The sequence below is a fragment of the Peromyscus maniculatus genome, chromosome 18 (genome assembly GCF_049852395.1).
Source record: "Peromyscus maniculatus bairdii isolate BWxNUB_F1_BW_parent chromosome 18, HU_Pman_BW_mat_3.1, whole genome shotgun sequence".
NCBI lineage: Eukaryota > Metazoa > Chordata > Mammalia > Rodentia > Cricetidae > Peromyscus > Peromyscus maniculatus.
Genome location: NC_134869.1, coordinates 14,032,378 through 14,055,403, shown reverse-complemented (window position 1 = coordinate 14,055,403; position 23,026 = coordinate 14,032,378). Strand labels below are relative to the sequence as shown.

The 23,026-nt window shown below is 46.6% G+C and overlaps 1 protein-coding gene across 1 annotated transcript in view; it reads left to right on the top strand.

The window, feature by feature from the left end:
- The window catches only part of Utp20 (UTP20 small subunit processome component), an 85,599-nt gene extending 66,648 nt beyond the window's left edge, over positions 1–18,951 (top strand). Inside the window, exons 45-62 of the mRNA XM_006979834.4 lie at positions 328–495; positions 2,406–2,572; positions 3,476–3,617; positions 4,394–4,510; positions 7,045–7,215; positions 7,372–7,503; positions 8,224–8,334; positions 10,721–10,800; positions 11,047–11,116; positions 11,217–11,399; positions 12,032–12,163; positions 12,683–12,815; positions 13,973–14,151; positions 14,985–15,056; positions 15,773–16,036; positions 16,670–16,796; positions 18,107–18,252; positions 18,459–18,951. Of these exons, the coding sequence (XP_006979896.1) occupies positions 328–495; positions 2,406–2,572; positions 3,476–3,617; positions 4,394–4,510; positions 7,045–7,215; positions 7,372–7,503; positions 8,224–8,334; positions 10,721–10,800; positions 11,047–11,116; positions 11,217–11,399; positions 12,032–12,163; positions 12,683–12,815; positions 13,973–14,151; positions 14,985–15,056; positions 15,773–16,036; positions 16,670–16,796; positions 18,107–18,252; positions 18,459–18,614 (2,550 nt within the window). The 3' untranslated portion in view covers positions 18,615–18,951. The remainder of the gene's footprint in view (positions 1–327; positions 496–2,405; positions 2,573–3,475; positions 3,618–4,393; positions 4,511–7,044; positions 7,216–7,371; positions 7,504–8,223; positions 8,335–10,720; positions 10,801–11,046; positions 11,117–11,216; positions 11,400–12,031; positions 12,164–12,682; positions 12,816–13,972; positions 14,152–14,984; positions 15,057–15,772; positions 16,037–16,669; positions 16,797–18,106; positions 18,253–18,458) is intronic.
- The last annotated feature ends 4,075 nt before the right edge of the window (positions 18,952–23,026 follow it).

Here is a 23,026-nt window from a genome sequence, read left to right as displayed (position 1 = left end):
AACTTGACACACCTTTTGTTTGCTTATTTTTAGAATGTGGGCTCTAATTTTTGAGCTCATTTTCAAAATTCATATTCACTTCAGTTGTTAAGTGGCAGATATGAGGCTTTATGGATCTCGGCGTGTTGCTCTGTGTTGTTCCTTGTGTTGCTGGACTGGTTTCTAAAGTGCGTTGAAAATGTGGGAGATCTAACAGAGCTTCTTCCTCTCCTTTCATTCCAGCCCAGTCTGACTTGGACTGGGTCCTGTGATGCCCGTCACGGACTGCTGGTTGGGCATGCCTTGCTGAGTGCTCGTCTCTACCATTTGTCCTTTTTTCTTTCAAAGATTTTTAACCATGAATTGTTTGGTGCCCTTGCTGAAGAAAAGGAAGTAAAGCAGATTCTGTCCAAAGTCATGGAGGCGCGAAGGAGCAAGAGTTACGATTCTTATGAAATCCTGGGCAAGTTTGTCGGAAAAGATCAGGTTACAAAACTTATTCTTCCGTTAAAAGAGGTAAGGACTTGAGTGAGATCCAGGAATACCCAACGTTCTGTCTCTGAGCTCCTGAAAGTCTTATGGGGAAACACTGTGGTCACCCAGGGTTGCCTTTTGTGCTAAACAGACAAGTCCCTAATGGACCTGGGTGGCAGCCTTGACTTAGGTGCTATGACCAGCCAGTCACGGTCTCTGACAGAGACAAAGTGTGACAGGAAAGTCAGGAAGAGTTGGAGTGTAAGTGCATTTTACAGCTCTGTCATTGGAGGTAAGACAACTCCCATACTGACGAGCAGAAGAATGCTCCTATTAAGTGTTCTAAGCATGGGCCTGGGGAGATGGCCGAGTGGTTGGCTGAGTGGTTAAGAAATTCAGGCTTGAGAGGAAGGAAGGAACGTGGTTACAAAAACTCAGGATTTAGTTGTAGACCACTCTAATCCAAAGGTCACATGCTTTCTGCTGTTTTGTTTTGTTTTTGCTGCTAGAGAACAGGGACTCTTAAGTTACCCAGTTTCTTGTTTTCCATGCCCATTTCAGTGACAGCCACTCAGTGATGTCAGTGATCACTTTATTACAGCACTGGGCAGTAAAACTAGAGCAACACGTGCTGCGTGGAATGACAGGTTACTTTTAGTCCCCGATGTCTTGGTGGGAGGTCACGCTGTCACTAGAGTGCACGGACCTAAGAATGTTGGGTCTGTTTTGAGATGGGAAGGGTCTCACACAGTGAAGTGCTGAGTCTTTGGCTTAGGTTGATGATCCCAAGTTCCTTTCAGTTTGTCCTAAAGCCTGACCATCGAAGTCCTTAATTCACATGGTTCCTTTTAAATAGCAACTATGCATTTTATTGATAGGTGGGTGTGGGATATGAGTGTGAGTGAGTGAGTGAGTGAGTGAGTGAGTGAGTGAGTGAGTGTATGTGTGAATGCACAAGTGAGCGCGCACACACATGCCTACCAGTCACCCCTATCAGTGCACTTGGCAGATGATACCTACAGCTTTGTGCCCTGAGCCTCACCAACAGGAAGAGGTCGCAGGAATGGAAAAAATCAGAAGTACAGAATCCAGTCACAGTAACTGTCTCTAGAGCTGAGACTGTCGGGAAAACACAGCTCTCCCCTCAAAGGGAGTACGAGATTTTTATGCTTTTTATTATTTTGAAGCCAAATATGAGTGACCATGAATTCATATCACCCCAAATACCATGTTCCAAAATGGTAACAGATTTATGAAGTTTTTATACTAACAGAAGAAACAAAGAAATAAATGAAGGCATTTTAAAAGTGCGTTGTCGAATAGGCTAGGCGGTGGTGGTGTACGCCTTTAATCCCGGCACTCAGGAGGCAGAGGCAAGTGGATCTCTGTGAGTTCAAGGCCAGCCTGGTTTACAGAGTGAGTTCCAGGACAGCCAGGACTACAGAGAGAAAGCCTGTCTTAAAAAAACAAAAATGAATGAATGAGTGAAATACACTGTGGAAATATTGGGTAGGTCAGTTACAGTAAAGCAAGAGTCTCTGTAGTAGCCCTTGTCTTGGTGGAAGCTGGAGGTCTATCCTACATTCCCCAAAGGGTTTACTAGATATCCACAAAGATGGGAGGTCAAACACAGAGGTACACAGTGAATGACCATTTGTGGGCTAGAGATAGCCTGAGATCATTTGTTTCTGGGCCTGCAGCATTCCGGCTCTCCACAGTCACTGGGGATTTAGTTGCTCAGTCACCCTTGTAGAGACTGTTTTCTTTTGGAGACTTCGGTTCACAAGGTTGTGCCTAACTTTTCTGTATGTGTTTTAGCTATTTGAAGATGCAGTACATACATTGGTTAATTAGAAAAAGAACACACTAGGAAGCAAGTCTGTGTAAGAGCCATTACAGCAAATGAAAGTGTGGCTGTGTTCATCTGTGTGCTGTTCTCTTTGCTAATTTAGATCCTACAAAACACCACGAGTTTAAAACTTGCCCGGAAAGTTCACGAAACCTTACGCCGAATTATAGCAGGATTAATTGTGAATCCAGACATGACTGCAGAATCTCTTCTACTGCTCAGTTATGGTTTGGTCAGTGAAAATCTGCCACTGCTCCGAGAAAAGGAAAAGTAAGTTATTAGGGGGACCTTAAGATAAACATGTGTCCTGTGCTTTTCTCCAGCAAGTCCTCGGTCGTTGTCTCTTAAGTGCATTAATAATCGGATGTAATGTAAAACCAAAAGTTAGCTAAGCCCGTCACTGGGTGCCTGTAATCCTAGTACTCGGGAGGCAGAGGCAGGAGAATTGAGTTGGATGCCGGCCCAGGTTAGATAGCAGGATTCTTCCTAGCTCTGTGCTGTTCGGGCCGAGACCCTTCCAAGTGACCCTTTCAACCTGAGACTGTCTTTTGTCGTGTGTAGTTAGTTGTGCATGTCTTTACCCCAGCACTCAGGAAGCAGAGGCAGGGGATCTCTGAATTCAAGGCCAGCCTGGGCTACACACATAGTGAGTACCAGGACAGCCAAGGCCCTGTCTCAGAAAATAAAAAATATAAAAATAAAAAAGTTTTGAAAGGTTATTTTTCTCTTTGTGAGTTAGCTTGAAAGACTGCAGTCGGTCATTTTCATACCGTTCTCTGGTGCCAGCTTATCTTAAATATTTACTGAATGAAGGGATAGATTTGAAATGTGTTCCTGTTATTCTGATAAAAACAGTTGTGAAACTTAAGTGATCTGAAAATACCGCATGCACATCCTTTGGATTTTGCTCTGTGTTCTGAAGAGACCTTAGCATTTGTTTTCAGATTGCAACCGCAAGTGTCCTTCTGGTGTCTGTCTCCATTCAGTCCGTTCTTTAGTCTGGCCTCCGTTGCTAGGGGTTGCCATAGCTCCAGGCAGCCCTCCGTCATCTGCAGGACGGGAGAAGACCATGCTAGAGCAGCCGGGCCTCCCAGTGCCGCTCAGGTCTGCACAGGACACGGTGACGTCCTTAAGCACATGACAGTGCTCTTTCTCTTCCATTGTGATTGACAGAAAGCCAGCAGCCCCTGCACCTGACGAGCGGCTGCCACCCCAGAGCTGCCTTCTGCTCCCCCCAACTCCAGTTCGAGGTGGGCCAAAGGCTGTGGTGAGCAAGAAAACCAACATGCACATCTTCATCGAGTCTGGGCTTCGGGTGAGCCTTTCTTTCCTTACGCCCTGTTTCCTGTTACGTCATCTGCAGAACCTCGGGAGCCTCCCGCCTCCGTAGAAATGCTGCGCCGTGAAGTCATTACAGAAGTGTTGGGGGTGCATTTGTTAAGGGACTGTTTGTCTCTACCTACTTCCGATACCAGGCGTCCCTGGCTGGCCTGAGACTTTGAGCGACCCACGTGCCTCTGCCTCCTAAGCGCTGGGTAACAGGCGTGCACCACCGCTCTTGGCCCTTCCTCGATGATACAGTTGACTCCACTACTATTCTGACTCTTCTGCTTACTAGAGTTCCACTGTCTTTTTTTCTTAAGATCTGATGGTTTTAGTTCCTGTGGCTCACAGTCTTCCTGGTCCTTTTGGGCTGCAAGGCTGCAGGCTCCTACTGTGCCATCCCAACCTCCATTGCAGTGAGCCTAGCTTCCCTTCAGTTCTAAAGTCACCTCACTCTCTTTGCGTCTCTGAGAGCCCTCAGGACAGGGACCAGGGCTGTCCTGGTCATTGCTGTGCCCTGTGCACCGGGCCAGTGCCTGGAATCCCAGGAGATGCTGAGCGCTCATTTGTGAATAGCATGTCAGCTGCAGGCTGAGTTCCCACACACTTGACTTTCTGAGACTCACTTCTTAGGTTCCTTCATTTTCTTGTATTATTCTGAATAGGAGCATCTTGAAATGTCGCATTCATCTTTGCAGGTCACTCCCTTTACCTCACCCGCCTGGCATAATGGGAAATAATGTAAAATATCTTCTTCAACCCTTTTAGCTGCTGCATCTGAGTCTAAAGACTTCCAAGTTCCAATCTTCGAATGAGCATGTGCTGGAAATGTTGGACCCTTTTGTGTCGGTGCTCATAAACTGCCTGGGTGCCAGGGATGTGAAGGTGAGTACTGGTCCGTGCTGGATCATCCCTTCCTTCACAAGGGCCGCACTGTGTGGAATACTGGAACTTACCTCAGGAGCTGTCGCCTCTGAGATGACCAAATTTATGAAGGGATTTTTGGTACAACCATCACTGTCCACCTCATTGAAAATAACCACTGGGGCCAGGAAGAAGACTCAGTAAGAAGAGTTGATGGTGTGTGAGCATGAGGACCTGAGTTTGGGTCCCAACATGCACACAAAAGCCGCAGCACACACGAAGTCCCTTTGTTTGGATAGCCCTTCACATCTTGGAAAGTCCATGTAGGTAGGTTATCTCGTTGATTCTCAAAACACCTTCAGTGGTGCCACCAGGCCAGTGATCTCCATCTTCATCATGGTCACTATTGCCATTATCTTTATGACTTCACCTCCGACCCTCCAAATTCCTGAGGCAGATTTTTTTTCTTTTTAAAGATTTATCTTAGTTGTATTTATATTGTATATATGTCTGCATATATGCATGTGAATGCTCAAAGTACTCAGAAGAGGGCATTGAATCCCCTGAAACACTCGAGATAAAGCTGTGAGCTCTTTGGTGCAGGTTCTAGGAACCAAACTTGGGTCCTCTGAGGAGCAGCAGACTCTATCCCTAGCTCCCGGGTTTCTGTTGTAATGACCCTAGGTCTCTGCACACTAGACAAGGGCCGTACCACTGAGTTCTCCTCCAGCCCAAGGCAGATCATAATGAGGAAGCTGCAGCTGGCAACTGCTCGTGATCCAGATGCTGAACCTCTGTCTGCCAGACTCCAGAGCCTCCACATCTTCAGAGTCACACAGGCAATCATTTCAAAAGCTCAGATTTAAGCCCAGGACTTCCAGATGGCCAGGCTTGTTTTTGGTTTTTTGGGACAGGGTGTCTCTGTGTGGCTTTGTAGCCTCTCCTGGAACTCGCTCGGTAAACCAGACTGGCCTCAAACTCATAGAAATCTGTCTGCTTCTACCTCCTAAGTGCTGGGATTAAAGGCGAGCACCACCACCGCCCCCACACAGTGCCCAGGCTCCTTCTCTCTCATAATCCAGCCCAGTAAGGGTGCACTGTGCTGGAGGGAGTGTGCGGGTATTGCGGAGCTATCTGAGCTGGGAACTTGGGGATCCGTCTGTATTCACAGAGCACCGGCACTCGCTCTTCCTGCACTTAACTGTACGACATGGAACTTGTTCTTCAGCTGGCTTTGAGCCAGTTGTCTCTTCTTAACAGAGGTTATATGCCTGTTTATTTGCAGCTTTTTAAAACAGACTCTTTAACTGTGTAGCCCAGGTTGGCCACAAACTCAAGATCTCCCTGCCTCAGCCTCCCAAGGGCTGGGATTACAGGCTTTCACTACCATGCCTGGCTATCTTTGTATTTATCATGCCCAGTAATGTACTGGGAATGTAGATCAGTGGCCAAACATTTACCTAGCATGTGAAGGGCCCTGGATTTGATCCTAGGTCTGATGTTTTTCTGGCAGCTTAGCGGCTGCACATGAATCTACGGATATTTTAATTATGTCTGCAACCCCACGGCCCCGCAGTTAGTGCCCACTAGCCACTCTGGCCATAGCCTGGAAGGCCTTCTGGTCCCACAGCCACAGCTCTGCCGCTGCCTGATTATGTAGGTTTAAACTAAGTCTCTATCCTTCTATTTACCAACAAAGACTCGAAGTCAGATGTGAGGGTGAAAACCTAGATCAGAGAAGTCAAAAAGCAACCAGTTGGCCTTGATTTTTGGCCAGAGGCCCAGCAAGAGTCTTTGGCCAAAACCAAAAAGGAAGCCCAAACTCACATTCCCCCACCCCACCTCCGCCCCCTTCCTCCCTGTGCATCTTCTCTATCCAAATTGCTGGCATCTCTATGGCCAGTTCTGGTCAGCTAGTCGCTAGCCTCGCCCCCTGATTAATAAAGGTAACTTTATTAACAGTCTCTGAGTGTCACAGTGAGATCAAAATTACCACACATAAGCCTTCGAAAAAGGTGGTAGTGTTTGTGGCAGCTTTAATGATACCCAGTGGAGTGCTTTGTATATAGAAAACAAAGTTAGCAAAGATGGGCTACATTGAAATGTCGTTCTAGAAAACAGGAAGCTATTTTAAATTAACAAAAGTCCTAAAATTGTCCCGTCTATCCAAATCCTTAAGAACTTGGTAAGTGAGCACCTTTGTTTTACTCATGATCCGCCTTCACTTGCTGTGACAGGGAGTCATTTCTTCTGCAGCAAGAAATAAATGACTTTGGACTGGAGAGATGGCTCAGCAGTTAAGAGCACTGCTCTTCCAGAGGACCCAGGTCCCATCCCTGCACCCACATGGCTCACAGCCAGCTGTAACTCTAGCTCTAGAGGGTCTGATGCGCTTCACGTATACACGGAACAGAAATAAATCTACAAAACCTTTTTCTTTAAGAAGTGAGAAACTCTAGTCTGTGGTAGTTCTCCCACAGTTGCCCCAACACTGTCCATTGCTTCCTCACCTCCCCGCCCCGTCCTGGGTCATAGCTCTGCTTCTGTTTTCTCAGGTCATCACAGGGGCTTTGCAGTGCCTGATCTGGGTCTTGCGGTTCCCTCTGCCCTCCATAGAAACGAAAGCAGGGCAGCTGACGAAGCACCTTTTCCTCTTGCTGAAGAACTACGCAAGACTGGGGGCTGCCCGGGGCCAGAACTTCCACCTGGTAGTGAATTGTTTCAAGGTGAGAAGAAACAGTTACCCTGAGAGAGAAAGCCAGGACCGGGATCCACATCCACCTTTGGTCAGATTGGTTTCCTGGGTTGTTGTTAAGATCTTTTCATTTCATTTGACCCTCTCGTTGGGGTGGCTGCTGCTGATTCACTGTTGTGACTTACAGTGTGTGACCATCGTTGTCAAGAAGGTCAAGTCCTATAAGATAACTGAGAAACAACTTCAGGTTCTCCTGGCATATGCCGAGGAAGACATTTATGATACCACAAGACAAGCCACCGCATTTGGTCTTCTCAAGGTATGATGTTGCCAGATGTTGGTTTTGGATGTTTATGTATACACATCAGATCCTTAGAATCATATGGAGCGTACTACTTTAACTTCTGAAATTAAGTAATTAATAAAGGTTATTATGATTTTGATAGTCAGATACAAGCTAATAGAGTATTTTCTAAAAGGAATTGTTTCTGTATATGGCTACTTTGTGTGTATGTCTGCACTCCACAAGAGGACATTGGATCCCATTGTGAGCCGACATGTGGGTGCTGGGAACTGAACTCAGGACCTCTGGGAGAATAGCCAGTGCTCTTAACCTCTGAGCCATCTCTGCAGCCCTAATATAATATAGTACTGAAACATGAGGTCTGTGATGATCTTCCCAGAGGGGCTGGGGATTTGTCTCAGTGTTGAAACACTTACCTAGATTAGGAAAGGCCCTGGGTTCGATCCCTAGCATTGCGTGTATGCATACATACGTATGCACATATGTACATACATGCTTACCTAAGCCTGGGGAGTCCTGGACAGATGCCTTGCTCCAGGTTATCATGTTGGAGGGTCTTTCATTGTTGTGCTTAATTTGGATGAATTTACCACGATTTATGTGGTAAAATAAAAGTACATACTTTTTTTTTTTGGTTATTTTCACTGTTTAAAAACTGCCTGTGACTCTTTAATGTCATGCCTACTTAGATCATCTGTGGATGAAATTTATATGTCTTTCCCCCTTATATTTCAGGCTATTTTATCAAGGAAATTATTGGTCCCAGAAATTGATGATATCATGCGGAAAGTATCCAAGTTGGCAATTTCTGCACAAAATGAACCTGCCAGGGTACAGTGCAGACAGGTGCGTGGAGAGAGCTTCTTACTGCAGTACAGGCTGGGCCCCACCTGCCAGCTTTGGCTTTTCCAGCTAGAGAGGTCACCTCTGACTGGATTCTGAAGACTGCTTTGTGTGATGTTGTTGCTGTGTTCTGAGTTCAAGCTTCCAGGGCAGAAGGTCAGGAAGGCCTTCCTGAGGATTGCCGTGTAAACCGAAATCTGAAGAAAAGTAGGCTTAATCTTCAGGTGAAGGAGCAGTAGATGCCTTCAGAAAGTAACCTTCGGGCTGATCTGAGCTGAGCTGACTTCGGAGCAAAGCACTCGTGGCTAGGCAGAACCTGTGGTCTGGTTAAAGATGGAGGGCCTTGGGCTCAGTGGGTAAAGGCACTGGCTGCCATAAATATATATAATTTTTAATGTAGGGCTTTGTTCTAAGAACAGTAGGCAGTCATTGTAATCCTTAGGTAGAGGAGTGACAGGATCATATTTGCTAATACATCTGTCCATCTCTAATCTTAGAACTACACACCATACCTAAGAGATGGACGTCAGAGTTGCGGTTTTGCACAGGGATGGTTTAGGCTGCTGCCAGAGGCCAAGGTGGAGGAGAGAAAGCAAGTCCCTAGGAACAAAAGATGCTTGACCACAGGATGAGGACCTGTAGCTGGAGTTTTCTCCAGTCCTACCTGGCCCATGGTCAGGACAAATCTCTCTCACCGGCCAGTCCCACAGCCACTCAGACCCAAGTAAACATACAGAGACTTATATTGCTTACAAACTGTATGGCCACAGCAGGCTTCTTGTTATCTAGTTCTTATATATCAAATTAACCCTTTTTTTTTTAAGATTTATTTATTTATTATGTGTACAGTATTCTGCCTGCATGTGTCCCTGCAGGCCAGAAGAGGGCGCCAGATCTCATTACAGATGGTTGTGAGCCACCATGTGGTTGCTGGGAATTGAACTCAGGACCTCTGGAAGAGCAGTCAGTGTTCTTAACCTCTGAGCCATCTCTCCAGCTCCCAAATTCTATTAATTCTATTAAACTCCCATTTCTATTAATCTATAAGTTGCCACGTGGCTCGTGGCTTACTGGTACCTTATATCTCACTTTGTTATGGCAGTGGCTGGCAGCTTCTCCTGACTCAGCCTTCCACTTCCCAGAATTCTCCTCTCTCCTTGTCCCGCCTATACTTCCTGCCTGGCTACTGGCCAATCAGTGTTTTACTTATCAACCAATCAGAGCAACACATTTAACATACAGAACATCCCACGGCAAGGACCAGCTGTTAAGTGGTTGAGTTAATAGTGTGCTGTGTACAGTCCTCTTTGGGATTACTGTGTACAAAGCCTAAGATCCCTTTCTTGTGACTCTTACCAGGAGTCAGGACTTGACGTACATGATCTCTGATCTTCAGTTTAGCCTGTGGTCTGCCCTTTTTTGCTGTGATAAGGAGTACACAGGAATTCCAAAGTGAGCTGTGCACAGCACATTATTTACTCAGCTCAACCACTTACACAGTCTACACAGCCTGGTGTGGGCACGTAGGATCTCCCTTTTGGCATTAGGAAAAAGCAGGCTCTGAAAGTTTAAGGCCATGCCTTCATTCTCACCATGTATTCAACTAAGGCTCTGTTCTAGTGGTTTAAAGATGAAGTCTAGCAGGCTGGCAGGCTCAGCAAGGTAGAGCACTTGCCGCCAGCCCTGATGACTGAGTTTGATCCCTGGGACCCACGTGGTGGAAGGCGAGAACTCCCACAAGTTAGCCTCCTCCCTCCATGCGTGAGCAAGCACACACACACTAAATGGATAAGTGTTTAAAAACAGTTTCATGTCTGGACCAGTAAACTACTTAGTCTCTCTGTGCCGTCGCTTTGTTATATCACCTGCTGCCCAAGGAAGTGAAGAATGACAAGGGTTGACGGTGCTGGGCACGTAGGTGGTGTTTGGTAGGTGCAGTCTCTACCATTCCCGGTATTAGCTCATTACATCCAAGGGAAGATGGGAGGTTGAACCGTCTCAGTCACCACGCACCTGTCAGAGAAGCTCTGGATATGCAGGCTTGGGTTTGGAGCTTAACCACGTGGTGACAGGCAGGACCTTCCATGGAGCCTGGCATCAGTGAGTGCCATGGCTGCCGAAAGGGGCACAGATCTAGGTCAGTAGACAGATCAGTCTGGAGTCGATGGGAAAGCCTGACTTCTTCCCCTGGGGAAAGTTTACCCTGCTGTGAGTCCCAGAAAGCACCTCAGCAGGCAGGATCCTGGAGACATGGCTCAATGGTAGTGTTTACCCAGTGAGCCTGCCTCAGTCTCCTGCCTCATAAGGAAACCAGGGAGGGGTGGGAAGGGGCCACATTTCCCACCTGCACAGACAGGATCCATATAATCAGCTGCGTGTTTTCTTCTAGGTTTTTCTGAAATACATTCTTGACTATCCCCTCGGTGAGAAATTGAGACCAAACTTGGAATTCATGCTCGCTCAACTCAAGTAAGCGCAACCATGACTATAGCCACAGAGGGCTGGCTTCATCTTTGCCTTGGATGTGGTGGCCGTCTTGAAAAGATGGCCTGAGCGTAGTGGCGGTTCCTCGAGGGTGCTGTGCTGCTGCTCCCGGTGGTCCACTGACATTGGGAGAATGGCAGGCCCAGTGTTTTAAGAAATGAGTTGACAGACTGGTGTTTTCATTTAACAACAGTCACAGGATACTGAGTCTACCTATCATTCTCGCCCTAGTTACGAACATGAGACTGGAAGAGAGTCCACCTTGGAAATGATTGCCTATCTCTTTGACACCTTCCCTCAGGTACTGCTTACCCAGGGCCCCGGCACCCCTGCCTCTGCGCCTTTACACACCCACTGCAGTTCCGTCCTGGCTCTTCTCACCGGCGCCTGCTTTCCCCTAGGGACTGCTCCATGACCACTGCGGCATGTTCTTCATCCCCCTTTGCCTGATGATGGTCAACGATGACTCTGCCATGTGCAAGAAGATGGCGTCCATGGCCATCAAGTCCCTGCTCAGCAAGGTCAGCCTTGAGAAGAAGGACTGGCTGTTTGATCTGGTCACCTCCTGGTTCAGAGCAAAAAAGGTGGGTGTCGCCCCTGCCCCGGGTTCAGGGGCGCATCCTAGCTTTGGCACATAGTGTATATCATCAGAGCACCCACTAGATAGACAGACTGGTGAAACAGCATATCCCAGCCAGCCCTGGTGAGTGGTTCTGTAGACGGTATGCTCCTAAAGTCTCAGACATGAGACGCTACAGAACCTAACAGGAGACCCAGCTGTGCGCAGATGTTATTAATGCTGACCAAGCACAGCACCCAGCAACGCTTCTGCTTCCACTTCATTCGTCGGCTTCCGGGCGCACTTTTCATTACCCTCCCCACTTGATCCTGTCACCGTCACCGCTGGCCCATCTGGTATTGAGTTCAGCTGTGACTTCACTTAGTTCTTCTCTTTTTTGAAAAACACAATGTCATCCGGAGGGACTCGGCTCGGTGCCCCCTCTGGCCCCCAGCTGAGGCGAACCTCCCACCCCACAGCTCCCCTTGCTCTCCTCCGACGCTTCATTCCCTCCTGCCCCTCTCCCTCACCTCTTCTCCCTTCTCTGGTTTCCTGCCGTCCACACACACTCCCTCCCAGGTAAACACGGGTAAAGCGGGGCTGCGTGCGCGCCGGCCTTTCCGTCATTCTGCGGCGTGGTGTGCTTTGTTTTCGTAGCGATTAAACAGGCAGCTGGCTGCCCTGACCTGTGGCTTATTTGTGGAAAGTGAAGGAGTTGATTTTGAGAGAAGGCTTGGAACTCTTCTTCCTGTGATTGAAAAGGAGATTGATCCTGAAAACTTTAAAGATGTAAGTAAATTGCTGGGCCCTAAAACTGGGGAATGTTTATGAGGACACTCGGGTCAGATCGGTATAGCTAGTGCTGAAATGCAGTTTTTATTAGCGAAAACGAGCGCTCAGTGCAGCTGGAGCTTTTTAAAGGGGCCTAGGGCTTAAGGGACTATTTCAGTGATAGAGTGCTTACCCAGCATGCCCGAGCCCCAGCACCGCCAACACAGGCAAGGGCAGCCTGCTGTGGTGATGTGCAGTGAGATGCTGTCTCTAAAGTAAGTTATCTTCCATGGTATGTGAAGATCAGAGACTCAGCTAAGGCGTCTTACCTCACATGGTACGGTTGGTGGTATCCAAAAACATTTTTGGATATCACAGCCGAGGGGTGGTTTGCACTGGCATCGTGGTAGAGAGTCAGGGTAATCACTGTTGCTCTGGGTGGGAAGCCTGGTGGAGACATGCGTGCTGGAAAGACACGTTCGTTGGGCGCTTCCAGGTCATGACGTTAAACCATGCATGCATTCACCTTGTGTTTAGATCATAGAGGAGACGGAAGAAAAGGCTGCAGATCGCCTGCTCTTTGCTTTTCTCACACTGATCAGTAAGCTCATCAAGGAATGTAACATCATTCGCTTTACCAAGCCCTCCGAGACGCTGAATAAAATCTGGAGTAAGTATTTTATTTAATGACAAAGTAGCTGTGATAGAATTATTGAAAATGCTTGAAATTTGAATAGGAACACTACAGAAAATAAACGTTATTTTTTTTAAAGTCTGTAAGAAAAAAACATGAAGGACCCCATCAGATCATTACACTGCAATGTTTGGGGGGGGGGGTGTTTTCATCACTAATACATTTCATTTACGAAACAAAGGGTATTAATTGGGGGTAAATTTTTGCGAAGGCAGACGTTACAGAAGTCCGGCTGCTGCGTGATGATTTGCTTGGCACCCACACCCCCTTCACCAGCTCTCCCTTCCTTCTTCCTCCCCTTTCCTCCCTGTCTCCCCAGGGCTCTGTTACGATGTGACTTATGGGTTGGGGATTTAGCTCAGTGGTAGAGCGCTTGCTAAAGGCCCTGGGTTCGATCCTCAGCTCAAAAAAAAAAGGAATTCTAAGATGTGACTTACAGATAAGAACTATCTGTGGGGGCCTTATTGATAAAAAGAAGTAGAGGGAGGGGGGATAATAAGATGGGGGGGCTGAAATAAAAGTAACTTAACGTGTGAGTTTAGAGTAGTCAGTCCGTGGGTTTTTACGTGGAATGCTGTGGTTCAGTGACAGTCACATCAGACCTGTCACTTTACCTGCCACGTGTGGGCATGGAGAGCGACCTTGTGTGCTCTTGCTGAAGCCTGAGTTCTGGGTGAGGTGACAGCAGCCTCCCCCGAGCATCTCTCTCTCTCCTCGCCTGGTGACCATAGCGCACACTTTGTAGAAAGAAGTCAGTAAGGAAACGATCCATTCCGACCACCAAGTCACCACCATTAGGATTAAGCTGGTGCCTGTGTACGTGTTTACACTGCTGACCTTAAAAAACGTGTCCTTCACAGCATCTTACCTCACTGGGTTCTGAACTGGCTCAGGTGGCACCAGCTCATAGGGAACTGTGGGCATTTCGTTATTTCCTCAGTGTCTACCAGACCGTTAGTTTATAATTGTTTCCTGTGTCTTTCTACCTCACTTTCCCTGGCTCCTGTGGCCTGGAGAGCGGACGGTTGTTTTCCTCTCTGGTTCCTCGGTCCAGGCACACAGAGAGGCTCCCTGGCTGCCTGCACTCACGGCGTCTACCTCAGGGAATCTGAGAATGCATTCTGCTCTTTCAGGTCACGTACACTCTCACCTCAGACATCCGCACAGCTGGGTGTGGCTCACAGCAGCCCAGATTTTTGGATTGCTCTTTGCATCTTGCCAACCAGAAGAGCTCGTTCAAAAATGGAAAAGCAAAAAGAAACCCACGGAGCCTGTAGCAGTCAGGTTCCTAACAAGCGACCTTGACCAAAAGGTACCGTTTGCTTCTGTTGTTGTTGTTGTTGTTTGTTTGTTTGTTTGTTTAAGACGGAGTCTCACTATGTAGCCCTGGCTAGACTAAAATCCAGCTGATCTGAAATGTATTGGGATCCTTCTGCCTCGGCCTCCCAAGTCCTAGGACTTGAACTCCTGCCTCAGCCCGCGCAACTGGAGCAAGAAATCTGGCGAGGGACGCCAAGGTTAAACAGCACTCTAGACACCCAGTTTCAGTTCCTCAGGGAAGCAGCTCTCTTTATTCTTACCAACATGGGCTTATGTACCCCTCTAACAGCAGGAGTCAAGGAATGGTTACTCTGTATCCGGTGGCCAGCCGGACACTGTTTCCCGACAGGAAAAACCACAGGGGAACTGATCCCCAGCACCCTCCGGAACCCAGCTGCACATTTTTAACTGGGACAGGACCAAAAGGGCATTTAAAATTAAGGCAGCAGACTGACTGCTGCCGACAAACTCCCCCGTGCCTGGCTTGGGTTTGGTTGCTGTTGCCCGTGTGTCTGTAAGGAGAAGTGTCTCTAACCTTGTCCCTCTTCTGACCTGGGTGAGATGCATCCTCTGGTCTATGTGGCTGTCTTGGGGTGGGAGACGCAGCAGCTGATGACTTGCGTATGTCATCAGTAGGCGTTTAAGACATGCTCCCACTGTGTGACATAGCGTTTTTCGGGAACTCGGTGTAGCACGGATTCGCAGGGCTCGTCCCGCTCAGGCTCCTGGTGTGTTCCTGATGGCAGATGTGCGCCACCACACCCAGCTGTTGGGTGTGGCCAGCAGATGTGCTGTCTGCCTGCTGATGCCCCTTTCTTTTCACAGATGAAGAGCATCTCTCTGGCCTCATGCCATCAGCTGCATTCCAAATTCTTAGACGAGTCCCTAGGAGAACAGGTAAGAGTGAGTGTATGTAGTCTCCAGTATAAGAGAAGCAGCCGACAGACGGTTCCACCAGCAGACTAAGGCAGCTTACATTTGTTATTCACCTTCTTTGGGGTTTTGTTGTTGTTTTATTTGGTTTTGGTTTTTCGAGACAGGGTTTCTCTGTGTAGTTTTGGTGCCTGTCCTGGATCTCACTCTGTAAACCAGGCTGGCCTCGAACTCTCAGAGATCCACCTGGCTCTGCCTCCCGAGTGCTGGGATTAAAGGCGTGCGCCACCACCGCCCGGCGGCATTGAATTCTAAAGACTGTTGGATTCTGGTTGACCACTCGTGATATTTTATATTAATGTAACTTACAGTAGCTGGTTTCCTCCTAGAAATATCACCTCAGAGAGATCTTCCACAGGTGAATCAACATGGATAGAAAACAGCTAATCAGTTCAGATTATTTCTGCATAATTAGGTTCAAAGAATTAGTGCAAGATAAATGACGGTGCTTATTCCATGGGAAAAGGTTTTCTGCTTCTGAGACTCTAAAGACAGAACTGGGCCGGATGCTAACGGTTACGTGAGAATGGATCTGGATACTTTATGGAGGAACTTAGGAGTTGAAGGAACGCCGCCAGTGTCATGGTGCTGGGTGCCCACCATCTGTCTCCTGCACGCTGGGTTAGGGCCCAGAAGCCTTGCTTGTTCAAAATCTAACCTCCTCCCTCTCCCCCTTTAAGGTTGTTAAGAACTTACTGTTCATAGCCAAAGTCTTGTATTTACTGGAACCCGATTCTGGGAACAAGCGAGGAGAGTTGAAAGACTTGGAAGATGCTCTGGCCAGAGAGGCGGCAGGAGACGAGGCTGGTGCAGATGGGAAGATGGAATCTGAGAGAGAAGAGAAGGAAGAACCCAGCAGGCCGGCCACACTGCTGTGGCTGATCCAGAAGCTGTCCCGGACGGCTAAGCTGGAGGCTGCTTACTCGCCGAGAAACCCCTTAAAGGTGCCGCAGGGCGACTCAGGCTTGGTGGTTGTTTTGTTGCTGGTGCTGTCTGAGGCAGGGTCGCAGCTCACTGTGTAGCCCGGCCTGACCTGGAGCTCTGCTAGGCCGGGCAGGCCTGGAATTAACAAAGATCTGTCTGCCTCTACCTCCCAAATGCCGGAGAGTCGGAGGTGTGTGCCACTCACTATGGCAGGCTCTTGGTTTTTGACACCGGTTTGGTTTTTGGGTTTTGTTTTCCAGTGTTTAGAGACGGGGTTTCCTGACGTAGGTTCTATAACTCATGTGCCTGGTGCTTGCTTTATATATCTTAGGCAGGTCTGAAACTTGTACTTGTAGGAATCCTCCTGCCTCAGCCTCCCAAGTGCTAGGTTTATTATGGGAGTAAGTTACAATGCCTGATGTTTTGTTTATTTGGGAGTTTTGATTCGGGGTGTTGGTTTTGGGGCTTGGTGTTTCTTATTGAATGTTTTTACGTTATTGGTAAGACTTTCCGGGTCCCCGTTATTTTGTAATTTGAACCTAAAGCAGCATCAACATCTGTCTCACAATCGAGACCTTTGCTTTTCCCATGCACACTGTTGGCATGGTGGATGTTGAGCAGAGGCGTTTGCAGTGACCAGTCTCTCCTTACAGAGGACCTGCATCTTTAAGTTCCTCGGTGCGGCGGCCGTGGACCTCGGGGTGGACCGGGTAAAGCCCTACCTCCCAGTGATCATCGCCCCGCTGTTCCGGGAACTCAACAGCACCTATGCAGAGCAAGGTAACCCTGTCTTCTGAGTGCACACTGGGACCCTGGCGTCTCTCCTAAATGCCACATGACCCCTTCCCTCCTAGAGTGCAAGGAAGACAACATTCATTTTCCGTTTAGTCAACAAACCTTGTGTTGGGTGTGCCGCATGAGGCAGGTAGATCTTGATAACTTCAAGGCCAGCCACGACTGCACAGTAAAACGCTATCTAAAGAGAGAGAATGCTTTACTTCTACTCCCGGGGCAAGTTTGCGGTATTCCTAACCTCACAGTGAGTTGGACAGGCTGTGCACACCTGTAATCCCAGCACTCTGGAGGTGCTGGCAGAATTGGGAGTTTGGGGTTTGCCTGGGCTACGTGGGGAGAGGATCTCAACAACAACAAAAAAAAAAATGGAGCAGATTTGGTGTTAGGTTGGAAATGGAGCAGTTGTGTTAGATTTGGCATTAGATTCCCAGGCTTTCATATCTTGCTTATTCACAAATACCTCATAATTTTTTTTAATGTGTGGCTTAAGTAACTAAGTATAGAAAGAAAACAGTCCGTGATTTCATGAGCCCTTAGCAGTTGGTCCTGAGGTTGATGTTCCCGATGCTCTAGTAAGTCACACTTAGAAAACGCTGGGGTTTGTTGTTGCTGTGGAGTTGCTTTGGTTTTTCAGGACAGGGTTTCTCTCTGTAGACCTGGTTATCCTGGAACTTGTGTAGACCAGGCTGGCCTCGAACTCACAGAGATCCGCCTGCCTCTGCCTCCCGAGTGCTGGGATTAAAGGCGTGTGCTTGTCCCCACCCAGCTGAGGAGGCTGTTTTTAGCTGTTCAGCCCCATTCATCTTTTGCTCACTGCACTTAGTCTTGAAGTGATATTCTTTAATGCCCAGGGTGTTTGGAAAGTTTCATTCTGTGTGTTAGGCACTGGGTATACATCTTAATTCCCATGGTATTTGAGGAATAAGCAACTGTGTGGCTGATTTGCATTTTATAAAGAGAAGGGCTTTTTATAAGACAGCTGGGCTCTGACCTGTGCCCTGGAGGCTAGAGAAACATCTTGTCTTACCTCTTCCACATCTGCAGAGCTGCGGGCTCGCAGAGGAAACCCAAATGCTGCCAGGTTCTTCGCATCCAGCTTCCTGCTGGGAGGTGGGCCCCTAGAGTTGGCTCTCCTGTTGCCTTCTGCCTGAGGTGGGCACTACAGGTGCCGCACCCCCGCCTCAGGAGCTCCGAGGCCAGTAGATTTGTGTTGAATGGTAATTTAAGTCATGGTGCCACAAGAGTTTAAATGTTTTGACGTGTGACCGCCTCTCATCTTTTTTCCCTGTAATAAGATCCTCTGCTGAAGAATCTATCCCAGGAAATCATAGAATTACTCAGAAAGCTGGTTGGACTCGAGAGCTTCTCCTTGGCCTTTGCCTCTGTGCAGAAGCAGGCTAGTGAAAAGAGGGCGCTCCGGAAGAAGAGGAAGGCCCTGGAGGTGAGTGAGGCGGCTGCTGTGGCTGTGGCGGGGCCACAGGTATAATTAGTGCTAGGAGTGCTGTGCACACGTGTGCTACTCTTCCCCAGGGGCAGGAGGAGGGCTGGAGAGGAGAGGGATTGTCACTAATGACATCTCAGCATTCGATTTGGATTCTTTTCATGTGTACCGCAAAAGTAATGAAAGATCTCTGCTTTCTCTTCAAGTTTGTGACCAATCCTGATATCGCTGCCAAGAAAAAGTTGAAGAAACATAAAAATAAAAGTGAAGCAAAGAAAAGAAAGATAGAGTTCCTGCGCCCGGGCTATAAGGCCAAGAGACAAAAATCCCACAGCCTGAGAGATTTAGCAATAGTGGAGTGAGGTCTCCCTGTGTGCATACCAGTAACTCACACTCTCTCAACTGGGGTGAAAACCTGAACTTCCGGCTTCATTCTCCTGGACTGAATACCCAGCAGATTGTTTCTAAGTTAAACTTTGAAAGGTTTGTGTGGCTTCACACCTGTAATCTCTGCACTTGGAAGGCTGAGGCAGGAGGATTTCTTCATGTTTGAGGCCCACCTGTGAGTTTCAGGCCAGCTGGACTACTGAGAACAGGTCTCAACGAAAAGAAAATGAGTTCAACTTTGGCATAGATTTGTAATGTATATTTTAATGTAATCATGCTTGTATTTTTTAAATTAAAAAGTTTAATATCCTACTCCTGTATCTTTGTCTAAAAAGTATATGATACTAAATGACATGGTTTAAAGCTTAGCTTTTTCACAAAAAGATTGTTTAAAATGGGGAAAACCTGGTGTGTGTGTGTGTGTGTGTGTGTGTGTGTGTGTGTGTGTACATACACACACACATATATACATGCAAAAAAGGAGATATTAGGAATAAATAAATAAAACAAAGTATTTATAATAATATCAGAAGGCATTGAGAAGTCTGTGCAAACAGAAAGATATAGCCATGCTGATGGATTAGTATAAAATGCTCTTTTCCCAAACTCATCCCATTGGTTGACTACATAGGGGAGCAAAACCCCAAAAATTCATGTTAAGCTAATTAATAAAGCCAGTTCTGAAATTTACATGGAAGACAAGACAATGAACCAACAAAGCAAGATGCCTTTAGAAAAGGATGAAGTCTCAAAGACATACAAATGCTGTCGGCAGCGGAACGTGGGCATTTCTACTGCATGGAAGAGGAGCTTTCCTTCCCGTGGCTCAGGGGTCAGGAGCAGCTGCTGCTCTTCCCAGGACTCCAGTTCACTTCCCAGCACCCATGGCGGACAGCTCACAGCCATGCCACTCCAGCTCCAGGGCATCTGATGCCCTCTCCTGGTCCCTGAGGACCCTTGCGCTAACATGCCATATGTGCACATACACAAAAATAAAAGGTTTTGTTTTAAAGGTGCTTCTACAGAGGTGCATGCTGGGATATGGCATACTCCATATACCACTGTTCAAGGATTTGCTTCCCGAATATGTAATGAGTAAACTATGGATGAGCTGGTGATCCTATAGAAAACGTGGCAAAAGAGGGGGTCCACAGAGGAGAAGCAGAAACGATCCTTACCGTTAACTGCCAGCTGATAATGGCTGTACCAGTGCCTTAGAACTTACATGCTAGTTGGTAAGTAATCATTGCCTTTAGCCTCACCACCAACGGCCACCGTGGGTCATGAGTGAGTTCCTTCACTGTCACCCCCCATATAATAAAGGAGTATTTCCTAGCCAAACTGGTAGGAGGAAATTCTGTTAGGAACCTACGTTTGATGAGGTTGACCATTAGGTGTTAGGTACCTAGTGGAGCAATAGAAGTCAGCACATTGGAAAACAGCTTGGCATTAACTATGAACTTGAAGATGAGTGTGCTTCCAGTCCAGTAACCCACTATTTAGAGAAACTTAGAGCCACGGTACCACAGACAGGAGTTACACACGAAAATAGATGAATAGAGGCATATTCGTTCACAGAAACACAGTAGAGAAAAATGAGCTAGTTACATCAATATAGGCAAGTGCTAGAAACTGTTAGCCAGGGAAAGCAAGTCAGAAAAATAGAGTGACACTGTGTTATAATAAACTTAAGAATCTGAACATGTGCACATACACTATATGATGAAGCCATTCTTGTTATCCATACATACGTCACACACGGATAACGAGAAGGATGTCAGTGTTTAAAGATAGTCCTGAGAAGGAACACAATTTAAACCCTTAGTGTTGGTGGCAGAGGTCTTAAATTGTCCTAGCAATACTCATGAGATTTGGAGTTCCAGGTTTTCATGTTTTGCTTATATGCAAATGCCTCAATTTAAATGTGGCAAACAACAAGAAACAAATATTAGTATATGCTTTCCCTGAAACTACCAGTTGATTCTAAGGTCGAATATACATAAGTCTACAGTGACTCACATTTGAAGGAAACTTTTTAGTTGTCCAGCCACATCATTTGCTCATCACACTCAACGTTGTCGCGATCTTCAGTGCTCAGTGTATTTGTAAAACAGTCCACCATGTGTGTTAGGTACTTGGCAAACATCCAAATTCTGATACTATCTCTGAGATACAAAATTGTTTCTATTTTATAGATGAAACAGACTCAGTAAATAACCTAAGGAGATGTGAAATGTAGAACCAAGATTCAAAACACTTCCCTTACAGAGCTTCTTACACACACAGACATTCTAGTATTCAGATTTACTTTGTAAACATCAGCATTGGAACTCAGGATATATCCTAGCCTATATGTGATAAATCAACAGAATCATGATCAGATTGAGGTGGTGGGTGCTGTGTGCCTGCCACACCATTTTTCCAGGGTTCCAGAATCATAGGGGAGTACTTAACGCCTTAAGAATAAACCTAGTAACTCCGTATGTGCTATTGCCATTGGCCAGAAGGAAACTATACATTGCAGCGCCTCTTTTCTAGCTGACAGATATAATCCTATGTCGACTTTAGACTTTTTTGCGTGGTATAAGGGTGTGAGGGATGCTCTTGTCTGTGTGGGCAGATGTGAAGGTCAGAGGGTGACTAGAGTTTCATCTAGTACTCCATCTTGTTTCTGAGATAAAGGTCTCAGTGCTGGACTCTGCCATTTCACTAGACTGGCCCCAAGCACTGAGGTTCAAGACATGCCTGGCATTTTACATGCTTGCTGGGTATCAAACCTCATGCTTGCATAGCAAAGTGAACCCATGGAGTCACCTCCCCAGCCTTAAGTATGAATATATTCCAATGAAAGCGGATGTCCACGTATATGGGTACTGAAGTCTATGAAAACAAAACTTGTTTTTGTTTTGTTGTGTTGGAAATAATGGTGCCTAGAGGAAGAAGGCCCCTAAAAAACCTTCAACAAAATCATCGGGCCGGGCGGTGGTGGCGCACACCTTTAATCCCAGCACTCAGGAGGCAGAGGCAGGCGATTGAGGCCAGCCTGGGCTACCAAGTGAGTCCCAGGAAAGGCGCAAAGCTACACAGAGAAACCCTGTCTCGAGAAAAAAAAAAAAAAAAAAATCAAACTAAATAGAAGCAGGAACAAAAAGGTTATGAATCCCAAGCTGGCCATGACAGTAAGCAGCCACAACCTCAGCACCCCCAGACATGAGAATCACTGGGAGTTTGAGGCCAGCTTGGGCTAGCTCCAAAAAATAAAAATCCCTCTGGAGCAAAGTGCATTCCTTCACTCAACCCCACAAAATGACCATAGATGGGAGGGAGGCTAGAGCCCACATGTCTAGCAATGTCTGATTTTCAAATGCCAGTCGTCCATGTTGGCAAGGACTCCCAATGTTAGTAATACTGTGTATTACACTACTGTCACACTGCTGCTAAGTGCGTGCTGGATGATTAGCTTGGGAAAGCTCCTCTGAAGACCATTTTAAGCCTGCAGTTAGGCCTAATTTTTAAAACTAGGAATATTTAATTTTTTGCTATAGAACCAGTATAAGATTATTTTTAACCAATTTAATACTGAAAAAAGGTAAATGAATGGAAGACAGTAAAGACATCTTGTTAATACTTATTAAAATTACTTTTTATTTCCTTTCATGTTATGTTTTTTATTGTGTTGTGAACTCATTAAATACAGCCATTTGGATCATTTTGACTGTATCATTTATCATTTTACTAGCATAGACAAGAGTTTATATAAACATTGCTTTGAATGTCTGTAACTACTTTAGCATAATTTTTTTGTTATTTTTGTTTTGAGACACAGCCTCAAGCAGCTCAGGCTGGCCTCAGATTCACCACAAAGCTGAGGCTAGCCTTGAACTCTTGGTCCTCCTGCCTGTCCCGAGTCCTAGGATTGCAGGTGTGTGCCACCACACCTGGGTGTGTGCATTCCCATGTTGGTATTTCCAGATACAGTAGGACTTATAACACAAATTTCTGACCCAGAAGCCTGACTCTGGACTCTACCTCACCTCAGTATATAGGGCCTGGCCAAGCAACACAGCAGAACCTTGCTCTTCTCACAGGGTTCCTGGTACAATGTTCAGATCAACATATATAAAATTCTTGGACAAGTATAAAGTATTGTAAAATAATGTAAGTCAGTAAAGTGAGCCAACAAAATACTTCTCATGCCTATAACCAAAAACTCTTTAAGTGGAATAGCTTATATAAACTAGTCAGTTAGGCAAGTGATGATTATATTATACACACTATTTCTAATCTACTTTGCTAAGACTAATCTTTGGAAAGCCTTAATTCATTTTAAGGGAGAAAAAGTCTGAGCTAAATATTAGTGTTCATACAAACAAAATGCAACCACTAA